Here is a 23,581-nt window from a genome sequence, read left to right as displayed (position 1 = left end):
CCGGTGCACAGCCCAGCCACTAATTGACAATATTTTGTGCTCCTTGCCTGGCTTGGCCCTCCTCACAAACACAATATTCATCATCTGGTAAGGCAGTACTCCTGATTGAAATATTGGGTTATTTGTGTTTTATTCTATAAAACAATCTGTACGTTTTAAATTAATGATAGGCTTTTTAAATAAACCTTCTTTACAAAATTACCAGTATAGAGTTGTTGGGTGCTTCTTCTTCAGCTGTCTACTTATTAACATGGACAGTTCTCTAGAACTGTATTCTAATCTTTGGCTACATTGCAGACCGCTTCTTGGTGCCTAGGGATTGTTCTTTCAGTGTTGGAGTATTTAATGAATCAAAGTGGAATGTGTTGAAATGTTTCTGAATTGTGTTATTGAAAATAATACCCCTTAGACATGATAGTTTATTTCATCTCTACGGTGACATATTCACAAAACTCATTAAAAGAACGCCCGAGCTTGCAATTATTAGACAAAGGGTGACTCACTGATATTGCTGCAGGGATTTAACACTTCACTGTAGCCTTCAGTTTCTATTAAGTTCATTATATTAACATAACCTGCAAATTGAAACATAACAGCCACAGCCACGCATACGAATATATATGTTTAGGTAGACCCAGGAACAAATTGAGGTTAACCAGAGTTCTATGCATGCCATGACAAAAGGCACCCTGTCCCAGTCTTAGGGTTCCTAACTCTCTATAAACATGATAGGGACAAATGCTTTAAATTAAAACTCTCTTCTCTTTGTGATTGGTCTTTGTTTAATAGTGGCTGTATTTTCTTTATTGGGTTGGGAGTAGGGTCCAGGGTGTGTATATTTTTGGGCTCACTGCCTTTAAGACCCAAGCGGAAGGAAAGCAAGCAGTGGGCTTCTTGCTTCTCATCAGCTGAGGGGTTCCTGGCTCTGTGCATTTCCAGCTTTCTGACCTGCGTATGTAAAGAAAGATGATCAGTTCGTACAATGCCCTTTGCTTTGCCTGCAAGGGTATCAGGCACCCATGTAAGGCATTCTAGTGCCTTTGTGTGTTAAACCTTACATTTACAACTATGACGTCTGGAACTAGATTTTACAATGAAAATTAAGAATCTTGATTTTGTAACCAAATTCTATACTGGATACTTAGGGCCAATGTGTTCACTAATATATGAGATGTTTTGAGACTATATTTCCCATCATCCCTGACCACTGGTCCTGCTAGCTAGGGATCATGGGAGTTGTAGGCCAAAAACATCTGGAGGGCCGAGGTTGAGGAAGCCTGTCTACATGGATGGTAAAAACATAATTTCAGCTGGCAGATATTAAGGGTTCTAGATTTGAATGAAAGAGTTCCTGAAAATGTAAGAGGATAGATTTTGGATGAGCCTCATATGGCTCTGTGGACCAGAAGTCAGAATTGTTTGGAGATACATTGGGTTGTACTAAAGTCTCTGAAGTGTAAAAAGAGGGGAACAGTTCAATAGTCCATTGATTTCTGGTTTCTTTAAGAGAACCCATCAGTATTATTTTTGTACCACCTAAAGCAGAAATCTCTTGTCCATAAATACTTAATAGTTCATGGACTGGCCTTCCATGACTAATGTCCTGGCACATTAGTCATGTGTCAGGACATTATGTTGAAAAACAGAATCTCTATACAGTAACTTGCTGTGATGATGGAAAGCCACCATATTTCTGTTGCTTTCATCTCAATTTAAAGTGTTTAAAGTGTTGATGCCCTACATTGTTAAATAAGTAAAACAAAAGAAATAATTTTGGGAGATGATCATAAGCAGGATATAGTGGTTGAGGAAACTTATTAACTTGATGTAAGGTAGAGAGCAAAGATATTGTAAGAAATAATGTTTATTGTTGCTGAAATGTTGGTTTACTAAATTAGGAAAACTTTACACACAGTCTTGTACAATTATAAAACTAATGCATTTTTTATTTGATGTCTAGAAAAAACCCTAGACCGCTCTGAATATTAAAAGAGCTATTTTGACCAACTGGCATATTTTAACCTTTATAATATTGGCAATGGGTAGCTATCATGCAAGGCGTAGTGATCTTTACGTGTAGATGCTTTTAGTCATTTTAGTAGAATATGCATTTTGAAGGGTGAAGGACCTTTATGTAAAACAAAATGAATGTGGGGCAAATTACCTGTTGCCATACATTTTTGTTTATAAAAAGCCACTAGCTCCATGCGTTTTGGCAGGCCAACAGTGCAAAAATCTCATTATGTTTGAGGCTAGTTTCATGAATAATTATATCATGAAGAAAAAAATGGACCCCAGAAAGCCCATTAGAGTTGGAATAATTTGTTGGATCCATCAGTTGGTAACACAACTGCTTGGAGTTTGCCAAGGAATTATATAGCACTGAAAAAATATCCAGCCATTCTTTTGTTTGCCATCCCTGGTTTTCTAATGCAGTGAGATAAATGGCATCCCACCACAGACCATTGTCATGCCAAGTGGTTGGTTGATAATCTTTGTGAATACAAAATAGATTCAAGATTCTAGAGTTTTTTGCTTTGGATAAGCAGAGTGCAGTAATCAGTAAAAAACCTGCTACCTTATATTGTGTTACCTATTTTATTATTAGAAGAACTGTCAAATTCCCATGTCCTTCTGTCACGAAGCTCTAAGTATGAGTAACTGAAATAATCAACTTAGTTTTATTCATAATAGCTCCACTGAAGTTAATGGAACAAACTTTGTCATGCTCATTAATTTCAATAGGTCTACTCTTAAGTTAAACTTAGTTGACTACCACCTTATATTATTTCCCCATTTACTTCAGACTTCCTTTCTTCCTCTCCCTCTGTCTTCTTGTATCAGGTTATAGATTACAAATCCTCTTTTCTCTTGTGCTCTATAGAAGCTCAAAATGTATTGCCATCATTACATAAAATCATCATCATTGAATAAAATTTAGCTGATCCTGAAATAGGTGGTTTTATCATCATCTTTCTCAATAATGTTGAAGCTGCAGGGTAGATTTGACAGAGAGATCTAGTACCCCAGGACCCTTAATCTATGTCATGGAAGTTTGGGTCCTAAGATAATTAAATATTAGTATGATTCTGTAAGCTGGGACTGGCCCTGTGCAACGGGTGTCTTTTAAATGAAACAAGACTATAGGAATTTCTTCTACAATTGTTATCAGAAACAGCACATTGAGTAAAACTGTCACCTTTTATCCAGCTGTACTTTCATGTGGTTATTGGAAAGCTCTACAGCTTTACGTGGTTTATGAAGCACAAATTTAGCTATATGTTAGACTGTGAAAGTTGATAAAATTCTACCCTTCATCTATAAAAGAAACCTCATATGCTGTGAGTCACACTGCTATAAATATGACAATTTCTGATACAGATGATTCATGATCTGTTGGGGAATACCTGAAGAGTTAGGTTTATGATTTTCTCAATCTAGCACCATGCTGTGATTCAGTTATTTTTATTAAGCAGTTTTTATGAATTGCAGTGCTGCTTTTGGAGGTTTTGGTTTATTCATTTGCTTTAGGCAATTTACATGTATTTTGGATCAGAGAGCTTCCTTTTCACAGGTGTATGAATTAACAAAACAATTTGAGCTATTTTTCATTGATATGTTTTAACTTCTGTGTTATAAGAGGAAATAATGCTGAAGAAACTGGAAAATTGGGAAATGTGTTGTTGCTAGCCTATGAGTAAAGGGCATTTGCTAAATTGCAGAGTGCAGGTTGTGGCAAACATGAAGTTAATGTACTGTTGCTTTGTCAGAGCACATTAAGATCAATATGATGGGAAAGTATTTTCTCTGCCTGAACTAGACATATTAAGGCATAATTCAGAATGCTTTCAGTTGGCCTGGGTTGAGAGGGAGAGAATGTCCAACAGGAAGAAAGTATTTGTGAAAACGAATTAACTTGTGAGCCATGATTAGCCTCATGGCAGATGATACCTCTTCATGTTCCATTCTTAAGTTTGTATTTTCCCTCAGCTTCCAAATATCGTATGTAGTTGTGCATTTGTTTATGGCAGGGGATTTTTAACTTTTAAAGACACCCCCCATTAAACAAAATATTCCCTGAGGTGTTTTTAAGTAATTAGCTGAAAACCTGTCAATTTGATAGACAAGGTGGGGGAAAGGTATAAAGCTTCAGTACTTTTTCTAGCTCTGCTCGCCACGTCCACTCCTAAAGTAGGGAAACTGGCCAAACTCCCCTCCCTCATCTCCCAGTCCAGGCCTATAACTATGTAAGGCTTAAAGGATGTTAACATCCTTCATCCACAGATTTCAGGGCAGTTCACAACCATGTTAAGAAAAGGTCTGTGATTATACAGACATGTATGTCAGGAACTAGCTGGATGAGGAAGAGTGGTGGGCGCCAACTGCACAAGAACCCCGCAGGAAGGACATGGAAGAAGATGACTAAGACCCTGGATTGTGGTGGTGGGACACTGAGGAGCAGTCTGGGAAAGGGATGAGCTGGGAGGTGCTAGAAGCAAGAGTTTTGAGCGATCAAGGGTGATCAGAAGAAGGAGGCCCTTCCAGGACAGGGCTAGAGGCGGAGAGTCGCAGTGTAAATGCAGATTCAGATAGAGAGGAGTCAGAGGTTGCCTTTGCTACCCAGCAGGACAGTCCCAGTCCTGCTGATGCTCCTCCCCCTCTGACTCTAGGAGAGTCCTGCATGTTGCTGAGCAATGGGTCTGACAGGCCAAGAGGAGGAGTCCACCCCTTCAACATAGCCTTCATCTGCTTGGGAGGGATCCAGAGCGAGAGGCTAGAAATTGCATTTCATGCCTCATGTTCTTCCTGCCCTGTGGATGACCTGTACTTGCCTGGCAGCTCTGTGACACTGTACACTATCCCATGTTTGACTATCCACTTGTTATCTCTCACACATGCAGCTTTATTGGAGTCCATAGACAAAAAATACACCGTACTGTGTACTGTGTACTGTGATCTCACTGTAATGTTGTCTGGACACTTGCTTCTCTCTTATGAGTACTCCTATGATTACTGCATATATAATGATGTATATACAGTGGTACCTTGGGTTAAATTCGCTTCAGGTTACATACGCTTCAGGTTACAGACTCCGCTAACCCAGAAGTAGTACCTCAGGTTAAGAACTTTACCTCAGGATGAGAACAGAAATTGTGCTCTTGGCGGCGCAGCAGCAGTGGGAGGCCCCATTAGCTAAAGTGGTACCTCAGGTTAAGAACAGTTTCAGGTTAAGAATGGACCTCCGGAACAAATTAAGTTCTTAACCAGAGGTACCACTGTAAATGACTGTTTGAAGGGATTTTGAAGGGTGTGTTTCAAATGGCACTTGCAAATTGAAGAGGTAGGGATAAATCTTCTTGCTAGTCTTCTACAATGTCTGCAGTAGCCATTGCTTTTTCTAAAACAATACTTAGACTGCAATCCTATGCACACTTACCTTGGGAGCAAGTTCTATTCAGCTTAGCAGAATTTACTATTCACTAAACATGCTTTGGATTGCATTGTTACCCTTTCAAAAAGTTGAAGAATCTGAATACTTTAAGAGTCTTCTTTGTCTTCCTATGAGTTGATTTAGCCTTTTATTTTACTAATATGCATGCTGGTGCCTTGAAGAAACTGAAATCAAAAAAACTCCTGACACTTTCATAACAGCAGACCTCAAAGAGGGATTCTCCTTTATCAGGTGCACATACAGACCCCAAGCATGGCTTGAGTTTGGAGTTTAGTGTATGTGACTTCAGAATACAGGAAGGAAAACTTCAAGGAAAAATAAAAAGAGCAGCTATCAATGTTTTCTTAAGTTTTCAACAGCAGGCCATTGTCTTCAGTGAAAATATTTTCCTTTCTAAATTTTATTTTTCTAAAATCAAATACATTGTAACTGTAGATGTGCCCTTTATAGTAATCTGCATCCTTGTTTGGAAACCTGCCATGGGAACCTTTTTATGAGTCTTGGAATGAATTTCATGCAACCTGTATTAAAGGGCTTAAATTACGTATTCGGACACTGTTCTCGGACTTGAATTAGAAACTTTTCTCCTCCCCTCCTCTCTTCCCTTCCAAGGTTAAACCTGTGATAAGTAATTGTCACACTTAGTGCCCCTGTACAATGCTAATTCAAAGTGACATGTCTAAACTGGCCCTAGTAACATGAAGAAACTTAACAGGTGTGAGGGGTGGATCTTCCCATGGGCTCTGCTGCACTTCTAACTAGAAAAAAACCTAGAGAAAAAGTGAAATGAACCTTGAATAAATCTGTCAGCAGTAATTATCTCAGCAGCACTTTATGAAGGGATAAAGTAAGCATTGGTGCTAGTGGAACGTGAACACACTCCACCCTTGTGATTTTTTTCCACCATCCAGTTAGTGTTTAATTTTTTTTAAAAAAAAGATTTAATGCCTGACATATTATGTGTTGTATACAAAAGGAAAATAGTTCATTTCCTGTGAAAAGATAAAACTAATTGGTTGTTAGTTGTGCTAGTTTTACTGGTGTTATCAAGGGTTTAAGAATAAACCCAAAATGTTTTTGTTAATTTTGAAATAATTTCAGTGAAATTTCATGCTTTTTTGAGTGACAAGAGTTAATTGCTGCCTTTAGTCGTGCCAGCATAGAAACCCAAATCTGTTTGCTAGCTTTAAGAATTTAAACAGCACAGACCTATTAATATTCTTGTTCACTTTGGCCTGGCATATCTCCCCCATCATGTTTATATAGAAAACATTGCTGAAGGAAGTCTAATATAAAAGGTAAAGTAAAAAGAGAATAAAATGTTGAGCATAGAGCATATCTGCTGCTATTGCTGCCAATCCTGCCAATGATGGTTGATGGTGGCTGTGGAGTTCAGACTTGATGACCTGGGTCTGCACTAAGAGACAGCTAAGATGGTATCTCACTTCTTCAGCAGCCTCAGCTTTTGTAGCTGGAGTCAGTCAGGGTCCTGCCCTCCAACGCTAAGTGGGAAAAGGCCAGCAAGGCAGGGAGCAGTTCTTCCAGGACTCTCAGCCAAGATGGCCCCTGGCCTCTTCAGCAGCCTGTTTTTCCATCTTGCATCTAGTTTTAGCACAGAATATTTATTATTATTTCCCCCTAAGAGACCAGTATGGTGGCCTTCTCACGTCCATTTCTACAACATGCTCAGCTAGATAAGAAAACCTCTCATTGATTTTGAGCTATATAAAATCCCACCCTGAGCTATGTTTTAATATTATTGAACATGAGAAAGCAAACGGCCAGCATCATGTTCTCAATGTCTGACTTTCCTTACCTAATATTCTAACCCATTTATCCAGCTTTAATTGGGAGGAAGCCATCTATCATGAGACCCTTGGATCTAGTTCGTTTGCTACCACCAAACCTCTATTTGGCATTAGTCACCTTTTCTTTAGTGCGCTCCTTAGTGAGAGCTTAGGTATATAAACAGATGTTACTCCCCCTCCCCACTACTATGTTCAATACTGAATGAAGCATGTGATATAAAATGGCAGTGCCAGCATTACAAAGGCAAGCGTAGATTCTGTTTTATGTATGAAAGAGTTTCACTGATAATTGAGCTTGACCTGAATGTCTGCTTTAATATTTCATTTATTCCAAAAGAGTCATTTCCTTTTAACTCTGTGATTTTAAAATTGTGACTAAACTGCTATTTAACCTTGCTACAAGAATGTGGCAGCAGGCTAGTCCAGGCAGGTCAACACTCACTTGGTTAGCTAGCACACTTAATCAGCTTGCTTTAACCTGAAGCAAATTAAGGCTTTTATGAATTCTAGCACATAAGTGATTAAAAACACCCTGACTTGAGGATAAAAATAAATAAGAGTATTTCTAGCATACTTGCTAGGCTTTGGATAAGACTTTTTTAGCCACCACAGTGACTTGGAAAGTAGAACTTCCTTCACATTTTTTAAAAATACAGACATTTAGCCAATACATTTTAAATTGTTATAGAAAATACACATCAGTTACTGTTTATTCAGTTTTGACAATATGTGTATTTTTACCCTGCAGGGACATGTTTGCATAGCTGCTTATTAATCAAGAAGGCTCTGTGTCAGTTGATGGAGCGGGGGAGAAATGTAGATGTAACTCTGTTGTTATTCTTCTAAAGCGAATAAAGATTTTAAAACTCTCAACTATTGGACAAATTTAAATGTAATCTGCATATTTTTCAATACTGCCTTGACCTTTTAGTGCACAAAATATAGCAAAGTAGTCTCTACTTTCTGAGATCAGGCCATATTCACAAACTGAGATGTACAACTGAGTTACCCTTTGGTCCTTTATCCATATTACAGGTTTCCTTCACAAAGGAAACCTCTATAGTCTGTGTTAAGGGAAGAAATATGTTGTCAGCAGCATTTTTTACAGTGACTAGACATGTTTGCAAGGTACTTTCTACTACATTGGTACAGGTTTCCACAGCTTCTAAGTGTTCTTACTCTTGTGAGAGCCCCTTATCAATTCCTCACGCCCTCTCGATAACTTAGGCCTCTTCCAAGTTGGCTCAGTTTTCATAGTCTGACTTCTTCTATATAGACTCTCCGTTAATGATTTTGGGAATCTGAGGTCTAAAACTGAGTCAGATTACCTTAATAATGGGAACTGCCCACACCTACTCAGTCACCTGCTTTGTACTTTGACTCCAACCATCTGTTGTCTTCAGTGCTATCTTGGCTCCTTAGCTGGATGGTGTTTGAGCTGCTTTGTGTTCTTTCTTCAGTTACCACAACTGTGGTGAGGGCCTCTTCCTGCCCCTTGCCTGTCCACTACTAGTTAAGAGAAATGTAAATGATTCCCAGTTTGTCAAGTGCATGAGCTTAGTGCTGACCAGCTATACAGCAATAATGAGGTAGCTTTAACTGTTTGCCGTGATGTAGAAGTTTGAGGATTGAAATGAAATGATATATTGAAAATAAATCTTGTCAAGAAAGGATATTGTGGAATGATCTCAAGTATTGCATCCTTTTTTCTAGCTTCATTTTGTATAACAACGTTCCTTGTGGGTAAATTCTAAATTTTGCAATCTTTTTATTCCAGTTCATTCAAGCCTACTGCAGTTTGGTTTTAGTCACTGAAAGAAACATGTTTATCCAAATCTGATAGTTGATGCAGCAATGTATCCTGTGTTTTAGGTGACCCTAGCAGCATCAGGAGTCTCTTATCCTTGCCACCGACTTACAGTTGGAAGAAGATCCTCACCAGCACAAACCAGAGAACAGTCAGAAGAGGTAAACACAACCTCCTTCCTCCCTCTTCCTTTTCACACACAAAATATGATATTCAGACACTCCTTCAAGCTATGCTGAAAGCCACATTTGTATTCCGGTTACTGCCCACAAAACTCACTTTGACTCTACTATAGCCTAATCTGTGCTGAAGTCGGATTTTTCAAACAAGCCATAGCTAAAATTAACCACAGTTTGATGAACTTGGATCACAAGACAAGCTGCAATTCATTAAAAAAAATATGGAAGTGAAAACTCTCCCTGGCTAGGCTGAAGGAGGTAGTCAACAAAGCTAGGGGAAGACTAGGCTCATGCCATCACAACAAACCACAGTCTATCATGTTGTATGAACACATCCACTATTTACAATCCTATTTATACAAAATAGTTTTCTCAAGCCAAAATATATAGGGAATTTCCTCCAAGGTTCTTAATTTCAAACAGCATGGTCTTTATAGTTGTATATGGGAAACTACTAATATTGAAACAGTATTATATTATAAATATAAATCTGTTCTGCATTATTCTTAACTATGGCTTTTACTAAATTAGCAATGCACAGATGTACATATGGTTAGTGACAGTGATGGAGATGACTTTGAAGATGCCACAGAATTTGGAGTGGATGATGGAGAGATGTTTGGAATGGCGTCATCTGCATTGAGGAAATCTCCAATGAGTAAGTAATGCAATCCTTCATGCTGTGAATAGTGTAACATTGTACTGACAACAGTTGAGCAATAGGAAAGAAAGCAAACTTTGGTTCCTTTTGGTTCCACCAGATAGGTTTTTTTGGAGATATATTCCAATAAATGTATTTCAACATCCAGTGATAAACTCTTAAAAAAAAAAAAAAACTGACTTAAAAAGGGAGACCTGAGAAATGAAGACTGTATAAATGAATTCTGGATTCAGGCCTCCAGAAATCAATTCTCTTAGACTTAAAACTTAACTTCTGGGCTGTATCTACTAGCCTACTATATTTCAATGTTTTTTCTTTGAAATATTACTAAGATTTATCGTTATTCTAGAACTAGAACAAAAGCTATACAAATACTTGTGTAAAATATTTCAAAGAAAAAACACTGAAATATAGTATAACAACAGTTATAAGATGGCTTATAAGATTCTAATTTTATTGTTGCAATAATAATACTGTCACATGCAAAAACCGATACGTTGTTTTTATCATCTTCATCTTCCTAGAACTGGTCACAAATTCCATATGCCCAAAGGGCCATATTATTACTGTTCTCTTCATTAAGGGTTATTAAAAGTTATTTGAATAAATGCATATGTAAAATTAAAGAAAATAGTAAAGGCAATGTTTTCAAAAAATATAATATGAATACTATTCTATGGATAATTATACTATACTATACTATACTATACTATACTATACTATACTATACTATGTACTATTTTCCTTCCTTTCTTTAGTGCCAGAAAATGCTGAAAATGAAGGAGATGCCTTATTACAATTCACAGCAGAATTTTCTTCAAGGTTAGACTTGTAATTGTGCATAATTTCTGCATCTATGGTTCATGAATGTGACTTATATTTTTACAAAGCATTTGGGAAAAATGTGGTAGTGATAAGAATCTTATGATATTTGAATCCCGAAGTTGTCAGATTTCTTTAGGAAATTTATTTTTAAACTTAAAATGCGACCTGCTTCTCTACATTGAGCCTCCCAACTGTAAACCCTTTAGCTTCTCTAAATATCCAACCACACACTTTTCCTTTGCATACTCTTCCTAAGTTCGCAGCTACTCTAAACCATAAGCCAGCCTGCAGTGGGTTTTTTTGCAGCAGAGAGCTCTCATTCAGGATGGAATTATTGAAACATTTAATTCATAACACACGATTGTGAGATTCTTTTGACGTTTCCAATATGTATTTTTTCGCAATACCTCAAGGACCGCCTCTTTCCATATGAACCGGAGGTCCTTCACGTGCCTCCTCCACAAGAGGTCCAGAATGGGCCTTTTCTGCAGTTGCTCCCTGTCTGTGCAATGCTCTCCCCGGGGAGGTTTGCCTGGCGCCTTCATTATATACGTTTAGCCATCAGGGAAAAACATTCCTTTTTAACCAGGCCTTTGGTTGATTGACATCCGACCTATGCCCTTTAAAAATGTGGGGGTTTTTTGAGGGGTGTGTGTGCTACTAGGTTCTTTCTGTTTTCATTTTGGTTATGTATTTTGTGGTTTTATATTCCGATTTTTATCCTGTGAACTGCCCTGAAACCTGCGGGTATAGGGCGCTTTGCAAATTTAATAAATAAATAGATATAAATAAATAAATAAAGTAATACACCATGGGTTTTTTTAAAAAAAGATTATCTAATAAGTTTATGTGTGTGGTATGGAATGGCTGAATGAAAGACTAAAGGGAACAGTGATCTAGAGCTAGGTATACTCAGACCTCTGTATGCCCCACGGACAGGCCACAATCTTACGCAGGAGAAAGGTTCACAAATGTGCATGGTTTGAATGTAGGGTCGGTGCACTCATATTCTACCTAATGTCCTGTTTCCTTATTATGGCAATCTGCACAAGGGGGTGTGACTCTCCTAGTGGAGTAGGAGAGCTGGGGGTGGGGAACCGTCTGGCAACCAATTCGCCCCTGGTTTCAGATAGTACATGGGTAGACGTGTCTAAAAAGCCTGAGATACAAATTTTCACGACTCTCTAGCGCAGGCACCCCCAAACTCGGCCCTCCAGATGTTTTGTGACTACAGTTCCCATCATCTCTGACCACTGGTCCTGTTAGCTAGGGATGATGGGAGTTATAGTCCCAAAACATCTGGAGGGCCGAGTTTGGGGATGCATGCTCTAGCAGTTATGGTGGCTCATTTACCAGAAATAATGTATTTTGTGTTAACTCTGAAAGCGTATACTCGATACTGACCAAACTAAGCCTCCTGATGTGTATTGTGCATCTCCAGGTACAGATGGGAATGAAACCTCAGAGAGCCACTGCCAGTCCATGGTATCATTCCACATAAGGCAGCTTCCTAAGCCACGCAGCTCAGCTTTTGAGAACTGTTCTTAGGTGCCTATCTCCAGCAGCCATTACAAGACTGACAGTGTTGGTTTTGGTGGAAGGCATTTCAAAGGGTGGTTTTTGAGTAGGATCCAGCTGCCCGTAGGATCAAGTTTTCCATTTCTGCACTTTTCGATATTCCTATTGCCCAGTACCTTCAAAAGGACAAGTCTTATTTTACCTTTTGAATTTCTCTGCTTTCAGTGAGCAGTGGAATAGTTTAACATCCTGTTGAGGATATTTTTCCATCCGATTCCAGATTAGGAAGAAAGGGAAGTAAATATAGTTAACTGAGGCTGGGTCGAATGGCTATGAATAAACTTAATGCAGTTACGGAAGGTGAGGAGACAATACTATTTACTCTACAAATTGTTCTTGTAGCTAATGCAGTTTCGTGCAGTTAGCTCTACCATGGGAACTTTAGTGGCTCAAACTTGTGAGTTTTGATTTTGAAGCTTTGTTATTCTGAGCAACTTCATATGGTCAGAGGTGTGGCAGGAAGTACTTATGCTATCTGCTATTTTGGGTAACAAGCAAAGGGCAAACCTCTGCAAATGCCTCATGGAGAGCAGCTCTCCATTTGTGTCATTTAGAAACCCCTCCCTCCCTTCCTCTATAAGTTTCTGTTTATGCTACCAACACTGGCCTGTTCCTGCGAAGGTCTTCCCATTGTCCCTTGGAAGACAAATGAACAAATAAGAACAGAAATTGATTTTTGTGGCATCATTTTTTTATTGCTGGCATTCTATCACTTAACTTAAAGTTTTACACTAAGTATAAGATTGATAACGTTTACATTTCAGGCATGCCAAAGTCATTTACTTGAGACTGCTCTCAGTGTCAGTCTTCTGTATCTCAGAGTTGCATTTCTGGCCCTGGTAGCTCTCAGTTTGATAGATAACAATTTTATCTATACAGAAATGAAAAATGTGTATATGCCTGAAATATATTGTGGTGTGTTGACCTGAAGTGTTGAATGCAAATAAAATGTTTTAAATATTGCTTCCTAGAAAATGTAGTTATTCTGTGTTTTTGTAAAAAATAATAATAATAATAATAAAATCTTAAAGTGCTGCAACCCATTTAATTTTTTAAAAAATGTTTTTTTTTAATTGAAACATTTTGGTATTCACACAGATATGGTGACTGCCATCCAGTGTTTTTTATTGGATCATTAGAGGCTGCTTTTCAAGAGGCTTTCTATGGAAAAGCCAGAGATGTAAGTACATTTTTAATACTATACTGTCTAAAATGCCTTTCTGGCCACTTCCTACACTGATTAACTATTGCAGTAGTTAGTTCCAAAATTGGTTATGTTTGCATGTCACATTGAAGCATAGTTAATGTTTAACTGTGGCTTAACATGAACAAGCAGCAACGCATTCTGGTCAGACATCCCTACTTTACTTTCGCCCCTACTTCCGACTATGCCACGCTGGAAGCGGCGAATCATAAACCTTGGCTTGTCATGTTGTTTGAACCCTAGTGGTTATTTTCCTCAAACTACAAGTGGCAAGCCAAGAACAACACAAGTGTTGTATCCGATACTATGTCAGTGGAGTTCTGATTGCATGATCAGGGCCTTCCGCCTTTCCCCACACATACCCAAAATCTGCTCTGGAGGGTCTCTGGAATAGATTTTGATGATGCACGGGTGAGAGGAGGGGGAACATCCATTGCACAACTGGAAGTCTGCTGCTCAGGTGAAGCAGCAATATTGGATACAATGCCTTTGCTATGGGCAATAAGGGTGAGTTGTTAGAAAAACAAACCACAAGCTTGGATTCAAATGACATAAGGAGCCAAGGCTTGTGGGTAGTCGCTCCCAATATGCTCCAGCAGGAGTGGAAGAGCGGTGAAGTGGGGACTTTTTTTGTTCACATTAAACCACAGAGACACTTGAACCAGACCAATGTATCAAGTAACTGAATAACAAGTTTAAAAGGATCAAACTCTCTTACAATTTTACATTATTTCCTAATTTCATTCATTTCCTAATGGGAGGATTTCCTTAAGAGTAGTTATTAGGAAGTAGTAATGTTTTTTTAAAATACAATTTCTAAAATATATACTTTACTTCTAAAATAATTGAAATCTGAAACCATATGTTCTAAACTGAGCTGCAGAGGGCACTTAATTTTACCAGGGCAACAGACGACTTTGAAGCAATAGCATTCTTAACTTGAAGTGAGAAATTGAGTTGGAAGAGTAAATAAAAACAAGATTGAAGGTTTAAATCCTCTGCTAGGCTTTTTGAATTTATATGCTCATTAAATGTTTATTGGAGTGGTCGGATTACGAAGGATTTAGGGAGCTTCATCAACTGGTATATAGTTAATCACTAAGTAAAACACTACATTTTATAAAGTGTTTCTCACGATGCCACACTCAATCCATCTTAATGAAAACCACTTCAAACTGATTTAATTTGAGAGCACTTTGCAGCCAAGAGTGTGTGTAGACCTTGTCCTTTTTCTTGGGGAATTTTAAGTTGTCTGAGCAGAAGGTGTTCTGTAAAAACTCAGCTTCAGCTCCAGAGCAAGAACTAGTTTCTTTGTACTTTGTTTATCCTTTGTGAGGAAAACATCTAGCAGTTTTTGTGAATATGAATAAGGATAAACTCTCTCTCTATATATATATGAATAAAATAGAAAGTTAATGAAAGGTTTTGGTTATCAGAAATTGTACTTTTCTTATGTACTTGGTATACACGTAGTAGCTTGCTTATTTATTTATTTATTTATTGATGAAGAGACATTGTGATCTCTTTTTTAAAAGATAGTTACTGAAAATGTGTTATTTCCCAATTTCAAAAAGATCGTCTTCTCCTGCATACATATTGTGACTCTCTCATAATTTATCCTTCCTAACATTCATGTTAGAAGCAGAGCCAAGTTACTGATTGGTTACAGTATTATCAGTTATATCATGGGTAGGCAAACTAAGGCCTGGGGGCCGGATCCAGCCCAATCAACTTCTAAATCCAGCCCACAGACGGTCCAGGAATCAGCGTGCTTTTACATGAGTAGAATGTGTCCTTTTATTTAAAATGCATCTCTGGGTTATTTGTGGGGCCTGCCTGGTGTTTTTACATGAGCAGAATGTGTGCTTTTATTTAAAATGTACCTCTGGGTTATTTGTGGGGCATAGGAATTCGTTCATTATTAATTTTTCAAAATATAGTCCGGCCCCCCACAAGTTCTGAGGGACAGTGGACCTGCTGAAAAAGTTTGCTGGCCCCTGAATTATATGATATGTTTAAACTAGATAAGAAAAATTGAATTTTGGAGAAAAGCTCACAATTTGAAAGAGAGTTATTGCAGAATAATGAAAAATTATTGTCTAAAATGTATAAGCAATTATTGGAATGGGAAACAAAAGACAAGCTGGTTAAAGCCTCGGTGACCCACTGGGCAATTGATATAGGGTATAATATAGAACGTTGGGACGCGGGTGGCGCTGTGGGTTAAACCACAGAGCCTAGGACTTGCCGATCAGAAGGTCTGCGGTTCGAATCCCCGCGACGGGGTGAGCTCCCGTTGCTCGGTCCCTGCTCCTGCCAACCTAGCAGTTCGAAAGCACCTCAAAGTGCAAGTAGATAAATAGGTACCGCTCTGGCGGGAAGGTAAAACGGCGTTTCCGTGCGCTGCTCTGGTTTGCCAGAAGCGGCTTAGTCATGCTGGCCACATGACCCAGAAGCTATACGCCGGCTCCCTTGGCCAATAAAACGAGATGAGCGCCGCAACCCCAGAGTCGGCCACGATTGGACCTAATGGTCAGGGGTCCCTTTACCTTTACCTATAATATAGAACTAAACCTTTGGAAGAAACTCTGGAAGAAAGAATGAAATTTACTGCATGCTACACGTTGAAAGAGAATACATGAAAATGATTCATAGATGGTATCTAACCCTGAGTAGATTAACTAAGATCAGTGTTAGAAACTGACATATGAAAGCTAGAAGCTAAAGGGCACCTTAAACCTAGGTCATGGGTGCAACAACTGAATTTTTTGTCTTATAACAAGAATACAAGGCTTAAAAGGAATGAACTGCAGCTAAAATATTATGTTCATTTTTCACATGGTCTAGTCTTTCCCCTGCCCACCCCCCAATTTTATTAAGAGGCTTTCTTTTCCAGAGAGTGACTGGAAGTGGGAAGGCATAAAAAGATCCTCCTTTCCTTCCTCTCTGCAGCTTTAATCTGAGATATTAGGCGTAGTACTGCTCCCAGAGCACAGAAACTGCTCACACTAATGAAATTCCCTGCCTGAAAATGCACCTCGAACACTGGCTAAGATGTATAAGCGGAATCGGATTTGTGTTGGAAATGTAAAGAAATGAAAGGAACTTTTTCCATATGTGGTGGGCATGCAAAAAAGTTAAAGAATATTGGGAAATGATATATAATGAGATTTAAAAAAAAGTTTAAAACAACATTCCCAAAAAAACAGAGGCATTCCTGTTAGGAATGGTTCAGACAGAGGTACCCAGGCGTCAGAAAAACTTTTTAATGTATGCAACGGCTCAGATCTTGTTAGCTCAAAAATGGCAGGTGAGGGAGGTCCATTGCAAGGCGTATTAGCAACTTAAGATGATAGAATATGCAGAGTTAGCAGGTCTAACAAGTAGAATAAGAGAGCAAGAAGAACAGGTATTTAAAGAGGAGTGGGAATTTTTTGCTGAAAATAATTGTGTACAATTGAAAACGGTGTCAGTATTAAGGTAAATTCAACAGTATAATATATTTAATAGGTATGTAAGATGGGAAAATGAATTAGATGGATTTACAAAATTATGCAGGAATGTTGGACAAATTAAAAGAACCTTGGAAGGGTAGGGAGGAAAGTTGTTGAATGGATGGCTATAATGGAAATTTGAAAATTTACTAAAAATTACTGAAAAGAAATTCATGTTAGGAGTCTTAGTGATACCTATATAGTTCTTTAAAAAAAACACACACATATGAACTAAGTTTATTTTTCCCTAGTTTATTGTTGGTATGTTATAGAATACTGTAGGTGTACTAATTCAAACATGAATTTAACTAAATCCACCTTTAAATGATCTGTAAGTTATGGCTATTATATATGAGTTATCTTTTCACATTTCTTATATATGTGCATGCCTTCCACATGCTACTGCCAGGTTCAAAGATGCAAGAGTAGATAGGAAGGTCTATTGGTGCCAACAATATTGTAATTTCAGTGCTAGGTGTGCCTCTTTACAGATGGCATTCCAAGGTTGGGCACCACCACAGAAAAAAATGTGTTCTTCCTGGAAGCTTAACATACTTCTGCTTAATAGGGTACTTGGAACAGAGCCTCTCCAGAAGATCCTAAAACAGGGATAGGCTAGTAGAGAAAGAGGAACACCTTCAGGTCCAAACCATTTATGGCTTTAAAAGGAAGCACCAGCACTTGAAATTGGGCTCTAATGCAAACAAGCAGCTAGTGTAAATCTTTCAAAATAGGGGTAATATTGAATGACTCTGGCTGTACTCGTCAAAATTCTAGCAGCTAAATTCCACACTGACTGATGCTTCCAGGACATCTCATGGCAGCTACACATAATCTAGCCAGGAGGTTACCAGAACATGAATCACCATAGCTAAGCTATCCCTGTCCACAAGGAATTGCAGCCGATGAACCAGCAATGCTGGCAACGTGAACTTTGGGACACTGAGGCCATCTGGGCTTCAAGTGGCAATGGTAGATCAAAGAGTATCCCTAAACTGCATACCTGCTCGTTTAGTGGGTTGTGCAGCCTCATCCCCAAACCTGAGAACACTCACCCACAATGTTTCCATGTTGGGATTCAGCTTCAGGCTGGTAAGTTACCGAATTCAAATCAAACCCTTACATGCCTCATAAATGCTTCTGGCAAAAGGATCTTCCAGCAGATGAAATTGATTACAGCGCTGCCTGGATTTATGAGCACAGTTATACAAGTGGGACCCCGTGACACTATTTTGTTCACTATCTCCCTCCAGGATACTCTATTCCCACCAGCTTTCTACCTTGCCAACCGCATTTAATGTCCACTGAGCAAGCTAACTCTCAATTGGCCTTTTAAAATTTAATTTTATTTAATTTCCCCCACTTAGTCCCCCCGACAACATATTCTCAGATCCAAAATCTATTCCCCTCAGCATTTGCCTTGGGAACAAATGGTTGCTGAGCACCCCCTCTTAATTTCTAGCAACTATGCAGAAAAGGAAGAACACAAACTGAAACATTTTCCCACAAGTACACACTATTACAATTTTATTGGGAAGCCAAGAGTGTGTCCCTGGATTATCTAAGATCAAAAATTAATCATAGAACTGTAGAATTTCAGAGTTGGAAGGGACCCCCAGAGTCATCTGGTCCAACCCCTTGCAATGCAGGAATCTCAACTAAAGCATCCTTGACAGATGGCCATCCAACATCTGCTTAAAAACCTCCAAGGAAGGAGACTCCACAACCTCCCAAGGGAGTCTGTTCCACTGTTGAATGGCTCTTACTGTCAGAAAGTACTTCCTGATGTTAGTCGGAAACTCCTTTCTTGTAACTTGAATCCATTGGTTTGAGTCCTACCCTCCAGAGCAGGAGAAAAATATGTTCCATCTTCCATGTGGCAGCCCTTTAGATACTTGAATATGGCTATTATATACTGTAAATGTTTTCCTATTTTCATATATTTTTTTTCTGTTTTCCTTACATCCAAAGCAGAATCATATCCTCTATTATCCATAATTTGATGAGCCAAATAATCATAATGGGGTCCATATTGCTACCATCCAGGTGCCATAACCCATTCAGATAACAAAATCTGGAATTCAGCAAACCTTCTGTATGTTCCAAAAGTATATTAAGGTGATCACTGATTGATGATGAAACAGATGTGAAAAATGTGTTTCACTCTTGCTGTTGCAATAAAATTTCTGTCTCCATTCTCAGATTTTGCAGCTTTACTTTTTGCAGCGTTTTAATTGCTAAAAGAATAGGCCTGTCTGACAGTCTGATAACATTTCCAAAATAAAAATACTGGAATGTTTAACTGCAAGCAAGAAGTACTGTACCTTTAATAATTCCAGCATCTCTTTTAACAAATATTCTGATGCAAAATATTCTAATATCATGATATTGCAACTCCAGCAAAAGTGAACTCAAGCTTTGAAATTATTAATTAAATCTCAAAGCTTTCCTGCTGAACCCAAATACCAGATGGGAGAATCAATTATGAGTCAAATCCTGAGGTGGATAGAGGGAAACATTACCTATTGGCATCTATAATGCTTCACTTCAACTTACTGAAATAAACACAGTGGCCAACATGATCTGTTTGAGGCCGCACACATTGCTTGGAGGTGAGTGGTTAGAATAGATAAGAATAACTTAATCCATATGCACATCCAACCTAGCCCACGGGCAGAAAATCCAAATTTATTTTGTGTATTTCATAGGTTAAATGAAAATATTCATATATACTGTATATTCATGTAATATATTTTGCAATACTTCAAGCATTTTATGAAAGTGATACATATACAAAGCTGGTCAAAATGGTAATCACAATGCAAGTGTGTTGAAATTTTACTATGAAAATATTAAGAAACTGCATTAATTTTGAAGCCTAAAATGATTATGAATGTAGGCCGAATGCTATAAAGCAGCTCAAGGATGTCACACATTTTGTAAAAAATGTGTTGAGTGTTTGTGTTTCAGCTGAGCTCATGTTCTGCATGCAGAAGGTTCCCAGTTCAATCCTTGGGATTTCCGCTTAAATGACTCTGGTGGCAGGGTTGGAAAATACTTCTACCTGAAACTGTGGATAGGTGCTGCTAGTTCAAGCAGAGTAGTGGTCTAGGTGGACCTGGTTACTTCACTCAGTATGAGGTAGCATCATATTTTAAAAAGAGTGTTTACGTCATCACAGAGGGGAAAGCAAAGGGCTACATTTATGCAAACCAGTTCTCTTAGTTAAAACAGATTTAGTTATCCTTATTTTACAAAGTTTCTGAATCTTTGATTGATCCTAAATCCTTAGTTGGTTTAGACTGGGTTTTTTGGGGGGGAGTGAAATTATTGCTTGGTTTTGAGTTTTCTTCATCATGTGTTCTTTAGATCTAGATGCTGAAAATGATTCACCAAGATGGTTATCAAATTTACTCATCTGTGTACTTCCGATTTTTAAATGTGCTGAAATTATCAGCTGCCTAGTTCTACTTCATGATGTTAAATGTGAGCTAAAAATGGTTGTGTGAAATCACGTTGAATGGCATGTGGAGAAATAACATTTGAGAGAGAAGATCCGCCTAAGCAGCCCTGTCAGCAGAAGCCTTGTGCAAGGACTACAACTTGTGTGATGGGGCTTTCCCTCTTCTCCTTCCTTCCCTTGTCCCCCTCAGGCTCCCTGGGCCTGGGAAAGCCGGTTTGCTCACCTTTCTGGCTTTCAGGGCCTGGATACTAAACTGCAGGCTGCTGCACTCTGGTCTGCTTGGGCCCTGCTTGCCTAGCAATGTGGATGCACTGTATAATACAACAACACCACCTACTTTAAATGCAAACATTTAGGTCAAAAGTTAAAAACAAAAGATTTCAAATCAAGTCAGCAACAACTTGGTCTTCAGTACCACCTACAGATCCTGGCTGAGCACTGCAATTCCTTTTCCCAAAAGACTATTATCCTTCAAACATGTTACCTGAAACCTGAAAAAGCCTATGCTTTTCCTAGTGGTCTGTGACAACTGCTGCCTGGTCACAAATACTCCCTTTTCAGGGAAGGTGATTGAGAGGGTTGTGTCTCAACAGTTGCAGGTACTCTTGGATGAAACAGATGATCTTGACCCATTTCAATCTGGATCTAGGCCTAGTTATAGGACTAAATTGACCTTGGTCACTCCCTTTATTGGGAAAAGGACAGGCAGAGCGCAAACCTGTTATTTTTACTTAATCTCTCAGTGGCTTTTGATATCATCCACCATGGTATCCTTCCAAGCTGATTTGGTGGGATAGATATTGAAGGTGTTTGGTCATTTTCAGTTGGGTGATTGTCGTTTGGCACCCTGGGCCTTGGGGTGCTGTGGGGTACCATCTTGTCCCTAATGTTGTTTATCATCCATATAAAGCCATTGAAAGCAATCATTTGGCTTGGGGGGAAATGTCAACAGTATGCTGCTGATACCCAGCTCTTTTTATCTGAAATAGCCAAATCAAGAGGCTGCGCAATCCTTGGGCTGATGCTAGGACTCAGTGATGGGCTAGATAAAGGCCAGTAAACTGGCAAGATGGAAGCCCTGTGGGTTGGTGGGTCTTGAGTCCAGATAATTGGTCAATAGCCTGTTTTGAATAGGGTCATACATCCCCTAGCACAAACTAATATTTGGTGTTGATTAATTAGGTTTTTGTCTCTGGTTTAGAAGTCCATGCGCGTTGTCACATGCATTTGTGATATGTAAGCAAGCTTCCCCATTTCTTTCAATAATGCAAGCAAATCAGCTGTCCCTTCGCATGTGCAGAGCTCGTCTTCTCACAGTTGCTACCTTTCTCTAGCACAAGGTACCAAATTAAGGACTACAGAGTCCTTATTGGCCACATAGTTATTCTGCAACAGAACACCCCATACATATTTTTTATTTAATATAAAACAAGTCTTACATACTTTTGTACTTAAAATTAAAAAGAGTTTGACCACAAACAATGAAAAATGTGGATATTAAAGTTGTTTTGTTATTCTGTTCCGATATTATCTGTCGTTCTGGTCTGTTCTTGGGCTGATGACTAAATACCTTATTATTAATACCCTTTATTCTTTGGTTTCTTAAGACTGATGGAAGGGGGGGGGAATAGCTGCAAATGCAAGATCAGAAAATTAAACTGGATTTAAGAATAATTTATAATTCTTAACAAGCTTCACCTACATTCAGAAGCAATTAGCATTTCAAAATTAAGGGATACCTGCCTATATATTTCAAATGGTGGCATATTCTGCCTTTTAGGATTGTTGGGTTGAAAAATTAAGTACTTTTCTGAGGCAAGTCTGCCAAAGGATACAATGCACTAGGGAAAGAGATCATGCCAGATACTAATATCTGATATTTAATGACTGAACCATGGTAATTTCTCAATTTTTCTCTTAAATAGAATTTTAATAATTAAACAAACCAAAATTAACCAAACAGAATTTAAGAGAATTTAGGCATGTTTTAAGCCTCACTCACTCAAGCCAACAGCTCAGGTAAGATTTTCAAAAGCTAGGCCCCCAAATCACATTGTGAGCCATTTGGATTTTGGCGGCTAGCTCAGGTGCTTTTAAGAAAAATCTTCCTCAGAATTAAATAGTGGTGTCACTTCCAAGTAATACTTTCTCCAGATAATGCCCTTTTAGTAATCTTGTTACCTCACTTCCTCACAGAGGAAGATCTAAAGGGACAAAGCTCCTATTATCTTAATACATTCCCGGGAACTTTGCTAAGGAGTTTGATCACTGAAAAGCTAACCTCCTCAAGACCACTCAGCATTTTGATTGATGGTTTCTTCTCGTGTTTTACGATTTCGCTGCTGCTTCATCCAAAACAGTTTGTGTGGATTTGTTTTTAATTGATTCTTTTGTAGAAATGTAGCAATTGCAAGGTTTCTTGGTATTAGGAAAAACACAGACTCAAATCATTACACATACTATTGCTAAATGTTGCCTGTATATTTTAAATGAAATTATTAATGTTGGTAAATTGGAAGTTTTGAGATTTGGTAGACATCTCCTCCCCAGAGTGCTTTTGGATCTTTAGTATATATATATTTTTAATCCAAGGCACCTTTAGCCAATAGACTGAATATGATTCTACTTTGTGCCAATATGTAACAGCTACAAATCCAATCAACTGCAGACAGAAATGGCAAAACTGAATGATCTGAATTTGAAATCCAAATGGCATTTCGATCAATAAATGGGGGTAGTTAAATATTTTTGGCCATTTCCTAATTTACATATGCTAAAGTGTGCACCTGCCTTGTTTTCTAGTATTTGGCCTCAACTCCTAGCTTTAAACTGTACATATTTTGGAAAGTTCATTCACATGGAATCTTATATTTAACAGTTTCATGGGGTTGTTTCTTTGGGACGAAAGGAGTTTCTCAAGAGCCTTTTTTTCTCTGCTCCCAATGAAAAGAGGAGAGCAAAGCCATCCGCTTACCACAAAGCAGTCCCACCACAAAGGAAAGATTAAGGGTTTAGGGAGAGGTCAATGTGGGTTTTTCTCTAACTAAACACTTTCCTAAAGTTTCCTTGTGGAAAAAATAATGAAGTCATCTAAGAGTTTTTAAAGAATT

The 23,581-nt window shown here is 38.4% G+C and overlaps 1 protein-coding gene across 1 annotated transcript in view; it reads left to right on the top strand.

Moving 5' to 3' along the window:
- FAF1 (Fas associated factor 1) overlaps nucleotides 1–23,581 on the top strand; it is a 171,291-nt gene that overhangs the window by 91,105 nt on the left and 56,605 nt on the right. Inside the window, exons 9-12 of the mRNA XM_081010831.1 lie at nucleotides 9,133–9,228; nucleotides 9,778–9,904; nucleotides 10,666–10,729; nucleotides 13,409–13,490. Coding sequence (XP_080866957.1) covers nucleotides 9,133–9,228; nucleotides 9,778–9,904; nucleotides 10,666–10,729; nucleotides 13,409–13,490 — 369 coding nt within the window. The remainder of the gene's footprint in view (nucleotides 1–9,132; nucleotides 9,229–9,777; nucleotides 9,905–10,665; nucleotides 10,730–13,408; nucleotides 13,491–23,581) is intronic.

This window comes from Podarcis pityusensis, assembly GCF_964106645.2.
Source record: "Podarcis pityusensis genome assembly, chromosome: 6".
NCBI classification, from domain to species: domain Eukaryota; kingdom Metazoa; phylum Chordata; class Lepidosauria; order Squamata; family Lacertidae; genus Podarcis; species Podarcis pityusensis.
The sequence above is the reverse complement of the archived record's forward strand: the minus strand, read 5'-3'. Positions and strand labels throughout refer to the sequence as shown.